Genomic DNA, 15,775 nt, shown 5'->3' with positions numbered 1-15,775 from the left:
ACCAAGAAAAAGCGGGGTGGGAATACAAACCCTGGTTCGGGTAGGGGATGGAAAATAAAGAGGTAGAGTCAAAAGATGAAAGTAGGGATTGGATACAGACCCTTGTTCGGGTAGGGGGTGGAAAATTTAGAGGGTGCTGAAGGTGGAGGCCTAAACCACAGACTAGATTTAACAGCCTCTTCTAACATTTCCTTCAAGAAGCAGCAAACCCTACCATTTCCTTCAAAAAGCAAACAGAGCAGGAAAACAAACCCTAACATTTCCTTCAAGAAGCAAACAAAACAGGAAAACAACCAAAAAGATCAAAAAACAAGCCAACTCTGTATCTTACCACGCAAACTCACCTGAACAGGCCGCATGGTCCCAAAGAGAGACTCTAGCTGGCCACACCCCCACCTTATCTAAACTTCCTGGTTCTCTTCCTATTGGCAGCGCGAGAAGATGGGGCGGGGAAAGCAGAGCAGAGGAGAGGTGTCTTGTTCAGACTTTAACCTCTTCTCTTGCCGGGTTAGGCATGCATGTCCTCTGCCCCCTCCCCCCTCCCTCACTGTCCCTATTTCACCCCCCAACTACTATTATTTCTCCTGATCCATATCCACTGACTAGACCTAGCAGCCTCATCTGACATCTCCCTCACTGTCTTTCTTAAATTTTGCCCATGCACTCCCAGCTCCCTCAACAGTGAAACAGCTGACCCTGCAACAAAACCTCTACACCCCACTTCAACCGGACAGACCCTGGTCTTCCATCCCCTCTGCTCAGATTCTGTCTTTAAATCTGCATACTTAGTCTTCTTCCTTTCATAAGCTGCCTCCACTGAATTTTCCCAAGGGACTGTTAACTCAATAAAATACAGTCTTTTTACTCATGGACCATAAGACAATGTCTGGCCTCAGATTACTATAAACTATTTCCTGGGGCACAACTAGCTTTCCTCCCAAGTCGACCTGCATTTGCCAATCATCAGCCCCTACCAGGCAGCCACCTACCTGCTTTCTCCCTGACTTAGCAGCTTTATTTTTCTCCCCCTCTCGAACAAACTGCACATCTAACCTCTCCTTTCTAGAACTTCCAGAATTCACCTGCTTCCTTCTCTCCTCAATGCCTGCGGCTAAGCTTCTCAGCACCTGATTATGCCGCCATGTATACCGGCCTTGTGATAAGCTAATTCTACAACCTGACAAAATGTGCTTTAAACTTGCTGTACCTGAGCAGAGTGGGCACGATTGATCGCCCTGTACCCAGAGACTTAGGTTCCGCGGGATACAGACCCTTGTTCGGGTAGGGGGTGGATTCGGGTAGGATAGAATTCATATGATTCATGAAACATCTCAACTTAGTTCTGATACAGTTTCATTTAATGCTGTGAATCTTAATGTAATGGCACTCATGATTTGGACACGAGGCTAAATAAGTTTGACCATTTCATTCTGCAGTGTTGGTGAAGTTGCACCTAATTGACACCCTTAACACAGGATGAGTTTTGGAATCACTTGCAACTCAGGAAACTCAAAATGTTGTGCCCACAGCCTTAAAACATCAGCCAGGAATTTTAAATTTGCCTCTTGTAATCTGGCACGACTGCATCGGCGTGTGCTTAACATAATTTGAAGTAAGCAGGCTTTACAGTGAATGATACTTCAAACTAAACTGTGTATGTGTTGATGTGACTGCTCCACTTCTTTCTCACATTTTCCTCCACCCTTTTTCTAACATCATGAAAGTCCTGGAGAGGTTTTGGTCCATCTCAGACCTCAGATGGCCACCTTCCTGAGCCCACTGCAGCCATCTACCTGCCTCAGCAACCCACTCTCACCTGGACAAAGCTGGCAGCACTGCGAAGACCATGTTCTTTGATTTCTCCAGGGCATTTGACACGATCCAGCCTGTGCTGCTGTGAAAGAAGCTCCAGGAGATTCGGGTTTACACCACTACAACCTCCTGGATTACTGACTACCTGAAGGACGGACCTCAGTTTGTGAGACTGAGGCGGTGTGCGTCCGAGCAGGTGTTCAGCAGCACAGGAGCACCACAGGGGACTGTACTGTTCCCTCCCTCTCTGAACTGTACACCTCAGACTTCTGGTACAATCCACAGTCCCGTCATCTGCAGAAATTCGCTGATGACTCTGCAGTCGTGGGGTGTGTCGGTGGTGGAGAGGAGATTGAGTACAGGGAACTGGTTGACTGCTTTGTGGCATGGCGTGGGAATAACCACCTCCTCCTACCTGTGACTAAGACATAGGAGCTGGCTGTGAGCTTTAGGAGAACATGGCCAATTTCAACACCATTTTCATCCTGTTAGAAGGGCTGGAGGTAGTGGAGAGCTACAAATACCTGGGTTCACCTTGACAGAAGACGCGACTGGAAGTGGAACAGGGCAGACTATTTCCTGAGGAAGCTTAGGTCCTTTAATGTGCGCAGCAAGATGTTGCAGCTCTTTTACCAGTCTGTTGTTGAAAGTGCAGTTGTCTTTACAGCCATCTGTTGGGGCAGCAGCATCAGAGCCAGCGACACTGACAAACTGAATAAACTGATAAAGACATGCTGGCTCTGAGCTGGGGACAGCTCTGGAGCCCCTGGAGCTGGTTGCTGAGAGAAGGACATTGCACCAACTGCTCAACATAATGGACAACACTTCACATCCCCTGCATGACCTGCTAATGAGACAGCAGAGTGTTGTCAGTCCTCTGTAGTAGTCTGTCGTGGAGACCGCTTCAATCTGCACTGTCAGAGCTCTATGTTATCTTAATTCTGAGTCTATAGTTCATCATATGTATAATTTAAGAGTATAAGAAGAATAGAATATAAGAACAGCAGTTTTCCTTAGGGGATCAATAAAGCACTCTATCTGTCTATTATACTTGTACCTCAGTTCTGAGCATACAGTGGAATAGGTTGAGCGACCTTTATTATGTGGAAAAAACAGTAGTATGCAAAGAATAGTTACATTTGAGCTAACGCAAATCTATACACTACTCAATACATTTATTTAGCAAGATAAGTGCACAATAATAACATTCAGTTTAAATCATTTTCCGACTCTTACACTTCCTGCTCTGCACGTGAGATACTGTGAATAAATGTTCCGGGGTGAGTAATTGCACAAAGCAAGACATTTGACAGTTACAAATACTAAGTAAATGTGAGTTTGTGCACTGACACGGATAATGGTGCTGCACTTTTTAAAAATTATTCTTTTTTTGATGTCTCTACAAAATATTGTTCATCTTCTTCTGTGCTCAGAATGTCCGATCGTGCACTCAGGATTGAGGGAAGGCTCGCGGTAACAAACTGAGCTTGTCTGACTCTGTGGAGCAGCTGGGGTCTTCATCCATCATAGATTATTATGCAGCATTTAGCAAAAAAAGCTACAAATGTTACAAGGTTCAACTGAGGCTGGCATGATTCATAACTGAGCTTTGGGGGGGGGGGGGTTCTGTTATTGTACAGAGCAATGATAAGTAAAAAACCTATCTATAGTAGTCAAGGTTTGACAGACGATGAAGGTCTATCATCATGTGTTGTACCTTAGTGCGTTGCAGAGTGGCACCTGCAATATCTGGACAACAAGACTTTGTATCTCGGGGCTCAGGGGAAGGCGATGCTGCTTCTGTGTGGGGGGTCTCGTCCAGAGCACCAGCACGCTTCAGAGGCTCTCTGCACTGCAGCTTCCTCTGCTCATTCGCAGGCATCTGACTCCACACACGCTCAAAATGAGAAGCGGAAGGAACACACATAATAATCATCCGCACCGGGGGGACTAATACCCCAAAGAGAGTCGCACACTGTATGTAAATTGGTTTTACAGATGACTAACTTTCTCACGCAGTCAATAATTATCAGCAAAGATAAATTAGATTTTGATTAGAATAATTAAAGAAAACATACAAGACTAAAAAGAAGGGATCTGGCAAATGTACTAAAATTCACATTCATTTTCTCATTTGTACGCACGGACTGATGCCAGTGTGTGCTGTTTCAGCTTGAAAGCACTGGGAGACTTGTTGGAAATGTGCTTGTTCTCTTGAATGTGTCTTCTTTGAATGCTCTGAATTATAATTCACTGGAATACAAGCAGTTGTAAACACATTTTCTGGCTTTACCTGATCATTTATGAGTCTCAGGCAGTGGCAATCACAAAGCTGTCTGAACTGTTCTTTAGAGACTGACGTGCTGTTGGAGGGGTCCAAACCCACCAGCTCTTTGGTAATTTCATACAAGTGACAAGAGAAGCCTTTCTGGATTTGCTGCAGCTGCTCTGTGGTTTCAGAGGTCTTAGTCTGGATAGGGGATCTAGTTTTAGTCATTTGCCCCATGATCCTAGTCAGGTACCTGCTGCTGACATCTGCAGGATTATGAACGGAAGCATAACACACATGCAAGCATGCTCCATACGGGCCATACAGTAGATCACATTTAACTTAAAGAAAAGTTCAACATTTTGAAGCAATACACTTATTTGCTCATTTTTTTGACAGTGAGATTAAAAGACGGACATCAATCTCATGTCTGTATGTTGATTATAAAGCTGGGGTCAGGATGTGGTTAGCCTAGCTTAGCATAGCAAGGCTAAGAGTCTACAACCATGCCAGCAGCTTATTGAGACTGTACTTAGGCACAGCGGTTCTTTGAACTAACTTCTAGCATCAACATGCTAACAAGTTCACAATTACATGATCATCATATTAGCATGCTAACATTTGCTAAATGTCACTGAACACAAAGTACAGATGAGGCTGATGGGAGTGTCATTAGCTCTGCAGGTAATTGGTCGTCAACAAAAGTACTGAACAAATTGAAACTTTGGCGTGAAGATGGCACTAGATGAAAAGTGAAGGGATCAGCAAAGTTATTACAGTTCATCCTGAGGGGAACATGAATGTTTTACTAGATTTGATGGCAATCCATCCAGTCATTGTTCAGTTATTTTACTAAAAGAAGGAACACAAAACATGGTGCTACTACATGAAAAGTCAAGTGATCTCTGGAGATCATGACTATCTGTACAACCGGTAATCCATCCAATAGTTGTTGAGATACTTTAGTTTTGACCAAAGTAGATTTATTTTTCATTATGGACAGACATGACATTAATATCAATCTTCTAATCAGATAAAAAGTGAAGAAGATATTTCCTGATATACTGAACTATTCCTTTAAGTATCTTTGGAGTCTGCTTTGCTCACCACTGCGCTCTGTGATTGGAACTTGTTAAGGAAGTCCTTCCAGTTAACAGTGCAGTTCTCACAGTCCAGCTCCAGTTTAGTCAGCATGTATCGGTGCTGTTTATCTGACAGGCGGGCACAAAAATTATGTAGCACCTGACGAAATTCCAGCGCTTTAACCGTCCCTGTCCCACTCCGGTCAAAGGCTAAGAACGCCTGGAGGACAGAGAGAGCCACAGAGAGGTGATCGGCTGAAAGAGAAACTGATGACAGAGGAAGATGAAACGTGTTTGTAAGCCTCACCTTGTACAGATTAGGTGCTGAGGCAGTGACTAGTTCTCGCATCCTAGCCAGAGCCATGCCCGGGCTGAGGCTGTCCAAAGACTCTATCTGACGCACAGCATCAGGGGACACAGGAGGAGGCTCGTGCTTCTTCTTCTCTGCTTTATGGTCAAACGAAGACAGGAAATCCATGTAAGACAGCCTCTTGCAGTTTTCACCCGTGGAAACATTGAGCCTAAAGAGAAATGAGGGAGGAAGTGTCACAAGTTCTGCTTTTATTTCCTCAGTCCACAGCGCACACCGTGTTTAGATCAGCGTTACAGGGAAGGAAGCTTGTTTCAATACACAGGCAACATTCTGAGTCATCATTTGCTGCCTTGTTCTGCATTTTGTGTGAACTGCAGAAGATCACAGAAATGATTTCCTCCCCTGTCTTCTGATTCAGGAGTGAATCAAGCACAGAGCAGAGAGACAGAGAGTGCGACTGGCAGTCTAAAGCCGATCTCGTCTCCTGGTTTCTGTTCAGACAGACAAATATCTTCAACTTTTATTCACATCACCATGAAACAAATGTGAGAAACGTTAATACAGATTCTGAAAAGGCCTCTCCAAAAGTCAAACAATACATTTTCTGAACAAAAATGTTCTTATTAGAGCTTTATTATTATGCAGCTGCACTTGAAAATAAGTTTAAATTAATAATCCTTGTTAGGCGGCATTCACAATATTTATCGTGAAAAATATTTTAATAATGGCTCAATAATAATCACAGCATGTGCTTAAATGTTTGTTTACCAAACCCCCTGTGGTAAGAAGCTCATTTAGGAGAGTAAAATAACAACATGTCATATTGAAATGTACTGATACTCTGGGGTCCAGATCAAACTCTGTAAATATGTATTCAGGACTGTTGTTGTTGTTATTTATGAGGACATATATTCAGCTTGAGTCATTAAGGAAACAGTTAAAACTGTGTGTATTGGACCTCATTATTTAAAAAGTGAATGAAGGTAATTAAAGTTTGAAATCGATGAAATGCTAGGTGTGTGTATATCTTTAATTTGCTGCTATGCTTGCATATGTTCTATAATCATATTAAAACTTGTGTTTGTGTGTGTGTATTTCAGGTTTGTTAAGTATAAATCACAATTTCCATATAAAGCTGAATGAAGTTATTGCTTAGATTAAGTTTATTAACATAAAATTGAAAAGATTAGTTTGTTCTATTTGCTGTTGAAAATCTGGTTAAACGAATCAGAGAACTCTTCAATATTAAATAAAAGTAAATAATAACTTTAACAAATATTAAAGTAAAAAGGCATTATGAAATAATATGAATACTTCTATAAAATACATAAAATGCCCTTTTTCAAAGCTCAGTTTCTGTCGGTTGAGGTGGTTCGGGGATCTGATTAGGACAGGCTGGTGTGGAGGTATTCTAGGTACATCTAACTGTGGGGAGAGACTGAGGGCAGACCCAGAACATGCTGGTTTCAGGACTTATTCCATCTGGCCTGGGAAAGCTTCAGGATCTCCCAGGAAGACCTGGAGGAGGCTAAGAAGAAGGAGATCTGGGCTACGGACCTGAACCTGGATAAGCAGCAGAGAACGTGTGGATGGATAATCTAAAGTTGCACACAGCAGCCTTCTTCTCTTACTGTGAACACTCTGGTGAGGCAGCATCAGAGGAAACCGGTCTGTCAGTGTCCTGTTGGGCGACACTTCGGTTCAGCTTCCGGCTCTGAGGCCTGATTTGCTCCTCGTGATGAAACCCCAGCTTTTCCAGGAAGTCACATACCGCTACGCAACCCCGCCACTCTGGGTCATACCTGTCAAAGTGAAGTGAAACACTGTGGCTGACACAGAGCGTGCCTATGACGTAGTGACTGTGAATGCTTCAGCTGCGTATCTCTCACCTTGACCAAAGCTGGTCAAACTCATCAGATCTCAGGGGAAGGGCGTAGGTGAAGAGGAGTCTCCTCAGGCTCTGTTTTTGGATCCAACCGTGGCCGTCTGCGTCAAACTGGCACAGCACCTGATGGGATGCAGAGGAACGGGTACAGATCTTTGCATCACGCACAGAACCATCCCATGTGTGCTTCCTGTAAATTCTGCTGACCTTAGACATGTCTGTCCACTTGTAGCGTGCGTCACGGGCCAGGAGTTCGTGGAGCTGCTCTTGTCTGTCAGGAGAGACAGAAAAATGAACATAGATGGTCTAAAGACAAGTTTTGTCAAAATGTCCAAACGTCAGCAACAAAGACCATATCGGACTCACACACTAGCTCTCTGAGTCCCTTGTTTGCGTTTGCCGTTATTTTCAACAACATCAACAAATTCTGCGTAGTTGAGGTTGCCTCCGGGACGCAGGCCAGTCAGATCCAGTAGCCGCTGGTACTCTTCCTCCCCGCAGAAAAATCCCAGGCTGTTGTACAGCAGTCTGAAATCATGGCAGTCGACCACGCCTTTGCGCTTCCTGTCCATCAGGCGGAATGCCGTCAGGTTGTCCTGATGGGAACAGACTGGGTTATCAGAGCAGACACTTTCACCGATTGAACCTCTTGGTTTAGATCCATGTTTACTTGCTAGTGGTCTTCTTCTTCCCTGTCTTTGTTTGCACATTGCACCCGCTGCATTGCATCTGTAGATCGGCGGATCAGCGTGTCGTCCTCGGGATAAACGAAACTTGGACCCACTCAGACAAAAACAACTTCAAAGCATGACTAGAGGTCAGAATCTCCACGGGGTGTTACGTCTGCCCCAGGAACTTCGTCTGATCTGCAGGAACCTCCTGCCTCCCTCAGAGCCTCTCTCCCCTGTTAGCCTATCATCTTGCTGCTGTCTTTTTTAATATTCTTCTCCCTGCCTTAGTTCTTTCATGCTGCTGTTATGCTCACCCCTCCACCTGCCTGTCACAGACGGTCATCAGCCACCACCACCGTCAGTGTCTGGACGCCATGGTCCCCTCCATTACAAAATCCCCCAGTAGAGTCCAAGTGCCAAAGACTAAAATGACTTCATATATCATCTTTATATCATTAATAAACAACTGTCTTCATTCAGTTGTCGTTCCTGATTGACGTCTCTTTGTTGGAACCAATGGCTGCGTACGGCAATGCCTTTATTGTACATCATTCTTCTCATTTTGCTTCTTCATTCTTCTCGTTTTTAAAAAGTATGCTGGCTTCCTTGTTGCCTTATGTTTTTTGATTTTAGACTGTTTTGCTAGATGTTGAGAATAAACACGTGAATACCTAATGTGAAAGAAGTTTGCTTTAAGCTTACTCTCACTGGTATATTTTGTGTTTGTTCCGTTTATTCCTGAGGTGTCAGCATCACTGTGGATGTGGATATGAATATATACTGTATGTGATCTGCATATGATGAGAATCCTGCTGTCTCTGATTTGTTATTAAGGAACTCATTTCCCTGTAAAAACTCAGGAACGACTTGTCATAATCATAACATAATGAAGACTACTTCCTGTAGTAAAAAAAAAAAAACTTTACTCGAGGAGACAACTAAAAGGGCAACTAATGATTGAGTAATTAATAATTAATGAGTCGTTACTAGTCTCATGCCGCCCAGCGTCTCGTTCAAAGTTAATCAGGAACGATTCATGAAGAAATTGGTCAGAATGTTGAGCCGGTAGCCGAGTAATAGCATCTCCCACACTCATCGTTATCTACTATACAGTCTTCAATTTAACTTATTCAGGTCATTCCTAGTTCATTTCTTAGTGACTATAACTTTCTCTACCATATTGTACAAATAAGCTGTCTGGCACAGTAAAGCTGACCTCATGACAACTGCCCAGTTCAGCTGTATTTGCATGCATTGCTTCCTGTAAATCCGTTGTGCATGCGCAGTTTGAATCCCACACAGGAAGGTTTGGCTCCAGCAGTAACAATACAAAAACAGAGGGATGACTACAGGACACAGTTACAGCGAATGGGCATCACTGAAAAAGGGCCACCCTGGCGACCTGACCGTAACCATTTGCGGCTTGTCGCTTCCGACCTCTCTCCCCTTCATTTTCTGTCATTTTGTTTATAAAGGCACCAATTGTGCCAAAGTGAGGTTTGATTTCTTTCAAGAAATCCTTGCTGTTTGATGACAGCAGCTGAAAGCATTGCTGATCAGCAGCTGCTCTGAAAGATTCAACATCTTGCTCACCCCATGGATGGTCCTGATCCTGGTCTTCATGGCAGCCAGGCACTGCTCCGCAGACATAAGCTGGGGGTCGACCTCATCCTTTTCCCCATGACCCTCAGAGGCCTGCTGCCCGCCTCTGGCTATGGCCTCTACAGAGACCATGGGGAAAAACAGAGGTTAAATCACAAGAGTTTCGATATTTGGCAAACAGTGAACTGGTTCCCCTACATCCACAGCCTGGGTGAGGGAATTATACCCAACAAATTGGATTTTTTGTTCTATTTTGTGAATTATTTGTGTTTTTCCTCACTCCACAGAATGCCCTTCTTGTCTGGCAAGCACACTGGGCATTTAACTGTCTGACCTAATTTACATTTAATTAGAAGCACACTTACGTTCTAAACATAGGAAGTCGATTTGTATGCCTTGCAAACATGACTAACTTCACGTTCTGGCTTTGTTTAATGATTCTTCTTTTTTTGTTGTTCTTTCTACTGTTTCTTTTTATTTTTTTAGAGGATACAAATTAGAGCGATGCCCTGCTGCTCTGTTTTCTGCTTCCAAAGCACATAATTAGCCCAAACAAGCAGAAATGAGTGCAATTCTGAATGTGTGTGCTTCTCTGCTCTGCTAATGAGAGACGACGAGGCTCACTCTTACTCTATTTATAATCCAGGATGATTTCTCCAATGGCTCATGTGCTAAGAAAGACATCATTTTACAGGAAGCGGGGGGCTTATATTTGATCACCGTGGGTGGGGTAGGAGTTTGGATGCGAGGCAAGATGGAATGGAGGGGGACGGGAGCCTGGTGGGGAGTAGGAAGGGATTTTTAAAATCTCTATTTAAGCATTGAAAACCCTGCCATGCAGAACTGATGGGATTGCTGACGCCGCTGGTCAAGATGTTCTGGCTGCCGCTCTTCTCTCTTACCCTCGTACTTGGTGAGGAACGCCGAGCTCTCGATCTGCCCGTTCCGGACGCCCAGCAGCTCAGTGAACCTGCTGAAATTCCTCTCGTCCAACATGACCCAGCTGTCCTCTAGGACCTGCAGGCAAAAGAGGAGAAAGCAGGACGGGTTTGGCAGGCCGATGCACTGCACCGTGCTTCATGCAAGTCAGAACCACACCACCACACTCATTCTCCAGCTGCAACAGGCACAAATGGCAGTTTGACCTGCACCTTTTATCAACCGACTGTGGAAGGTTTGAAATGTCGACATGAAAACAAATCAAACAGGGAAACAAAAAGAAATACAATACAGATTATTATGTCTGTTTGCTTGTTATATATGTGTTTTCTGGGGCATTATTGAATGAAAATCATTTGTTCTGAGGACACTGACTTTGCTTTTTGTTGTTAATAACAGATGGAATCATTTTTTTTACTGTGACATAAATTTGTTTGTTGTCTTTTTGTTTGTGAAAAATTATTTGTTGCATATCCCTTTCTTTAAATTTGTACTTATTTATTTATTTAGTGGCCAATACTTGTGTATGCTTCGTCTGATTGGACATTCTATTATCTGAACCTAATAAACACTTGTCTGACTTTTTTGTATTTCATCACCACGTTTCAGATCTCAGCAATTACTTTGATGAGTACAATGTTATGACAATAGGACTGATGGGCATAACTCTAAAAAGAAGAACCAAGTTAGAATGAAATTGAATCCTCTCACAGAAGGAGCAGCTCAGGAAACATTTGTCCAGAATCCTGAGTGGGTGACACATAACAGGACCAAACTTTGTGAGGCACAGGTATGAGTGTCTGATGCTTCCCAGATGTAACCTGATGCCCTTTGCCCAACATTTAACAAACAGGAAGTTTGATTCAGACAGGTTGGATTGAGCAAAATGCCTATCTTTTATCTTTTAGCATGTAATTATTGCCATTGCAGCCTCCTTTACAGCATTTTTGCCATTCGTGCGCTCTACTTTCCTCTCGACTTTGCCTGTCTGCTTGTGCAAAGGTTCACACACATCACATGTGCCCCGTTCCTCGCTGAGGAATAGTCAGACTCTCTGCACACGTGCTACAGCGTCGGCTGCAAAGCTGGAGGTATGTGTTGTTCATAACAGTACTGCATCCAATCTGCCCTAGACATGAAAGGAGCAGCTACGACACTACAGCTGCACAGGTGGTTTGATTGTACATGATGTTATAAAAGAAATAATCCAGTTTTAAATAGATATTTCCAAACTTAACCAATTGCCACTTCAGATCCAGGAGGATGCATAAGGCTGTTCATAATTGAATTCTTTTTTTTATTATAAGCAGATCCCATTAAAAGAACAAACCAACAATGGATGTATCTAACACTAAAAGGTATTCTATGTGTATCAGAACCTGATTTCAGTTATCCCTCTGTGCCATAGAGCTCCATTATTGTCCATGTTGTAACACACTGTAGTTTAATTTGACTCATACACACCATCCTGTTCCGCCAAATAGTGACGAGAGCCTTAAATGTGGATTAATCCACCATGTCTGACATCTTTTACAATTCACATTTTGTGTAAGGCTAATTATCTGCCTTGTGCAGAAATTCCATTTTTAATAATCTGGAGCATGTATGTTACATGATTATTTAATATATGTTTATGCATATATGTTTATTGCTGAAAAAAGCAGAACAGAAGCCCATAGAAATCTTCCAACAGCAGGTCTCATCCCGTGAGTCACACTGCATGGAGGGTGTAAATACAGCAGAATGCCATTCAGCTTATAAAGACATGTGCATTTCAATAACAAATTATAATCACAAAACATATCTAATATGTACGTGTGCAGAGTGGCAGTGTTCAGTATGTCCAGATGGTCATGTAGATTTTATTTGTTCCCTACTCACTTTCCGTAGATCTGCCTCTGACAGCGTCCCATCAGAGCTGTGGGTGACGGCCTGGATGCGGTCAGTCAGGCTGGTGTGCCGCTGCTCCAACCTCAGTCTCATCCTCTGGAAAATGATGTCCAGGATGTTGCAGGTGTCTGGACCGACACGCAGGCTGGAAGGAGGCCGCTGCCCTTTGACTGACTGTGGGCTCGACAGACGTGATGTGCGCGGCCTGTTGGGCAGATTGTTTAGAGCTCAGTACAGAGGGGGGCAGTCAATAAAAGATCATGTAGCCAGGGCTGCAGTCGAGAGTCGTTTGCACAAGTCCAAGTGACTGATAAAGTAAGACCAAAACCAGAGCAGACCATGCTGTAAACCTGAGACCAAATGCAACAACATGAAAAATAATGCTTGAGGTAAATTAGACAGGCAGGACCTGCACCTCTACTTTTCAAGAACCAAAAATGAATTTAGTCGTTAGGTAGAGATCAATCAGTTCCCCAAAGCCTAAGTCCTATAATCCTTGAAAGGTGGAGGTAACATGTGCTGGGTAATGAGAAGTTTTTTTCCATGTAGAAGCACACCCAACATCTACTGATATATATCTGGTATTTTCAAACCACTCCTGGAACAAGCTGGACTAATTAAACATAATCCACAGTACTACACAGAACCAGTGAATGTAACTCCAGAGAGACTCACCTGTCATTACGGTAACTCTCTTTGTGGGATGAGGATGTGTGTGTTTCATGTGCTAGTGGTACTCCCAGGTTTCTGAGAAAGCCGGTGTAACAAACCAGCTCCGAAGAGTTGCCATGTCTTGAGCTGGAGGTCTCACAGAGCCTGGAAACACAAAGAGAAAGTTTGAGAGTTAGCAGGAAAAAAAAACAAACTGAGCAAAGCTCACGGTTTCATTAAGCAGTCAAACATTCAATGCATCATATCGTAGCACCATTGTTCCTCACATATGAGATATTGTTAATGGTGTGGCCTCAACCAGGATGTCATTTACATTCAAGCTGTATTTTCCTGTATTTATTTATTTGTTTTCATTTGGAGCTTTACACACATCTGACATATCATAGCCATACAGAGTTGTCCTGGCCATTTATACATCAAGGAGACAAGATGCATCTTTAGCATTCATGATTCAGTCATGTTTCTGGCCCTCTAAAGAATGTAATTCCAATATTCACTCTCCTTTTAGCTCTATTTTGGTCTCCACTGACCTCTGAGTAAAATTGGCCCGCTATATGTTCACTATATGTTGAGCAGATAGTTGCGAACCTTTTCTGTGTGGCGTTTGGTGCTGGGCAGGTAGTGTAGTGCCGGGTTTATCAGATATTTTTTGTTTAAAACAGCTGCCCTCTACTGCAGGAAACAAGGTTAATGGGAACAGCAAATGCAGGCCATAAAGCCAAAAGTCAAAAGAGGAGAAGAACCCTCCATAGAGCTGCTGAACATGTTCAGTTTGTTGTGTTCAATGATACCAAATTACAACAAAATATTGAAGTAATTGAAACTGAATTGAAACTTGTAAGTGAAGCCCTCTTGTGTACCAAAACCTACCGACTGTGCAAAGGCTGTGTAACATGTCAATATAGGACATCAGTCTGGTTTTCTGAAGATATTTAAGAGTTAACAGCGATTCACATGTGTTCATCTTGTCCACATCTGAGACATCACTACATGTTCTGTAAACCAGGGAAACTGTTTGTTTGACAGCCTCTGCACCACATGTTTGAGGGAAGTCTTGATGCTCCAGAGCAAACAGAGCTAAGGTGTTCAGAGTTTGGTGCAAGATAAAGGGCTGATGGAAAACCCTCCATTGTATTTATCATCTTCAGTGAAGACGACCAGACAACAGATGTACACACAACACCATGGAAGAGGGGGCGGGATTGGGGGGTGGATCAGGGTTTGCTCCAGGATTGTGACAAACTTACCGGAGCAGCCTTTACACACGTCTTACATTAGTATTTCCTCAGACCTTCTACATGTGGGACATCTCTGTCTTCAAACAGACAGTTAGTCAAAGTGCAGACACGGAGGGTTGAAAGATCTGTTCATCCTCTAGTCAATCAAGCTACTTAATCAAAGCAGCAGCAGGGCAGGAGGGCCAGCGCAAGCAGGACTCAATAATCAATTAAACGCAGCAGGTGCGTCTCATTCATGTTCCAGGACAGCACTGATTTCCATTGGATCCTGCCTGACCATACGTGCAGCTAAAGCACCCTGAAAATTCAAAGTGTCCTTCAGATTCAATCTTCAAAGCAAATTTTAAATTAACGTCAGCGACGGCTGATGCTTTAACTTGGGAGCTGCAATACATATAGTGTAATTCCCCTATGCTGCTGTCAGGCTCCAGGATCTTTGAGATGCTTTTAGCAACCAGAGGTCACAGAGTTTTTAGTAGAGGCTTAGCTTAGCGTAAACTGGAGTTAAAAAAAAATGTTTCAAGCACCTGTAAAGCATACTAACACATTATTTTTCATCTCAATTTTTTTTTCTCAAGGAGCTTCATGTGGTAACAATTTCTTGGCAAAGAGTAGCTGGGTGCAGTAAATTGGTGATAAAATGCTCTGACTGTGCACAGGTTAATCATATGAAACACATGTTAATTAATGAGCTGTAAATATACGCCCCCCTGCAGTCAGTCTAAGCTAAGCTAGGCTAACAGCTCTGTACCTGTATAAACCTACTGTCGATCTTCTCATGTAACTCTGTCAAAAAGGTGAATAAGAATTTCCCAAAATGATAAGATATGTCCTTAAAACTGAGAAACACTCGCTCTCTGGTATATTGATTTTGTGATAGGGTTCACGAAGGCTCAGTAGTTAACACTGATAGTGTTGTAAAGTCGACCAAGCCAGCTGGGACCTGTCTAGTTGCTGCTCTCTTCATCGCTGTGTGGGATTCCTCAAAGACATGCATACTTGCTGGTAAATCACTCACAGGTGTAAATGTGTTGTCTGTTTACATGTCAGCCCTTTGAAAATTACAAAATTACCCATCTTTTCCTTTTCCTGTTGCGATTTTTTGACCACTGCAGTGTGTCTGGGCGTGTTTCTTACTTGCTGAAGTGTGTGTCTGTGATGGGCATGCCATAGCAGCTTAAGACCTTCCTCAGATCTTCCTGTGTGACGTATCCGGTGCGCTGAGGGTCACACAGCGCCAGAGCTGCCAGCACTGAACTGAGCTGCTCACACAACTTGTCCAGCAGTGAATTCTCCACCTTAATATATATATAAGTCCGCACACAGTGTGCACACACACAGACGTACAGAAAACACACACACCCAAACTGTGAATTAATAATCAGCCCCTCTTTTGATCTCA

At 43.2% G+C, this 15,775-nt stretch overlaps 1 protein-coding gene across 1 annotated transcript in view; it reads right to left on the bottom strand.

The window, feature by feature from the left end:
* The window catches only part of efcab6 (EF-hand calcium binding domain 6), a 48,793-nt gene that overhangs the window by 7,160 nt on the left and 25,858 nt on the right, over nucleotides 1-15,775 (bottom strand). Inside the window, exons 12-26 of the mRNA XM_041964417.1 lie at nucleotides 15,511-15,635; nucleotides 13,139-13,279; nucleotides 12,455-12,668; nucleotides 10,537-10,651; nucleotides 9,626-9,753; nucleotides 7,728-7,957; nucleotides 7,569-7,632; nucleotides 7,366-7,484; nucleotides 7,108-7,278; nucleotides 6,964-7,025; nucleotides 6,311-6,317; nucleotides 5,471-5,684; nucleotides 5,185-5,383; nucleotides 4,106-4,347; nucleotides 3,530-3,715 (exon numbers count right to left, since the gene is read on the bottom strand). Of these exons, the coding sequence (XP_041820351.1) occupies nucleotides 3,530-3,715; nucleotides 4,106-4,347; nucleotides 5,185-5,383; nucleotides 5,471-5,684; nucleotides 6,311-6,317; nucleotides 6,964-7,025; nucleotides 7,108-7,278; nucleotides 7,366-7,484; nucleotides 7,569-7,632; nucleotides 7,728-7,957; nucleotides 9,626-9,753; nucleotides 10,537-10,651; nucleotides 12,455-12,668; nucleotides 13,139-13,279; nucleotides 15,511-15,635 (2,217 nt within the window). The remainder of the gene's footprint in view (nucleotides 1-3,529; nucleotides 3,716-4,105; nucleotides 4,348-5,184; nucleotides 5,384-5,470; nucleotides 5,685-6,310; nucleotides 6,318-6,963; nucleotides 7,026-7,107; nucleotides 7,279-7,365; nucleotides 7,485-7,568; nucleotides 7,633-7,727; nucleotides 7,958-9,625; nucleotides 9,754-10,536; nucleotides 10,652-12,454; nucleotides 12,669-13,138; nucleotides 13,280-15,510; nucleotides 15,636-15,775) is intronic.

Source organism: Chelmon rostratus, chromosome 22, assembly GCF_017976325.1.
Source record: "Chelmon rostratus isolate fCheRos1 chromosome 22, fCheRos1.pri, whole genome shotgun sequence".
NCBI lineage: Eukaryota > Metazoa > Chordata > Actinopteri > Chaetodontiformes > Chaetodontidae > Chelmon > Chelmon rostratus.
This window is presented reverse-complemented; position numbering and strand designations above follow the sequence as displayed.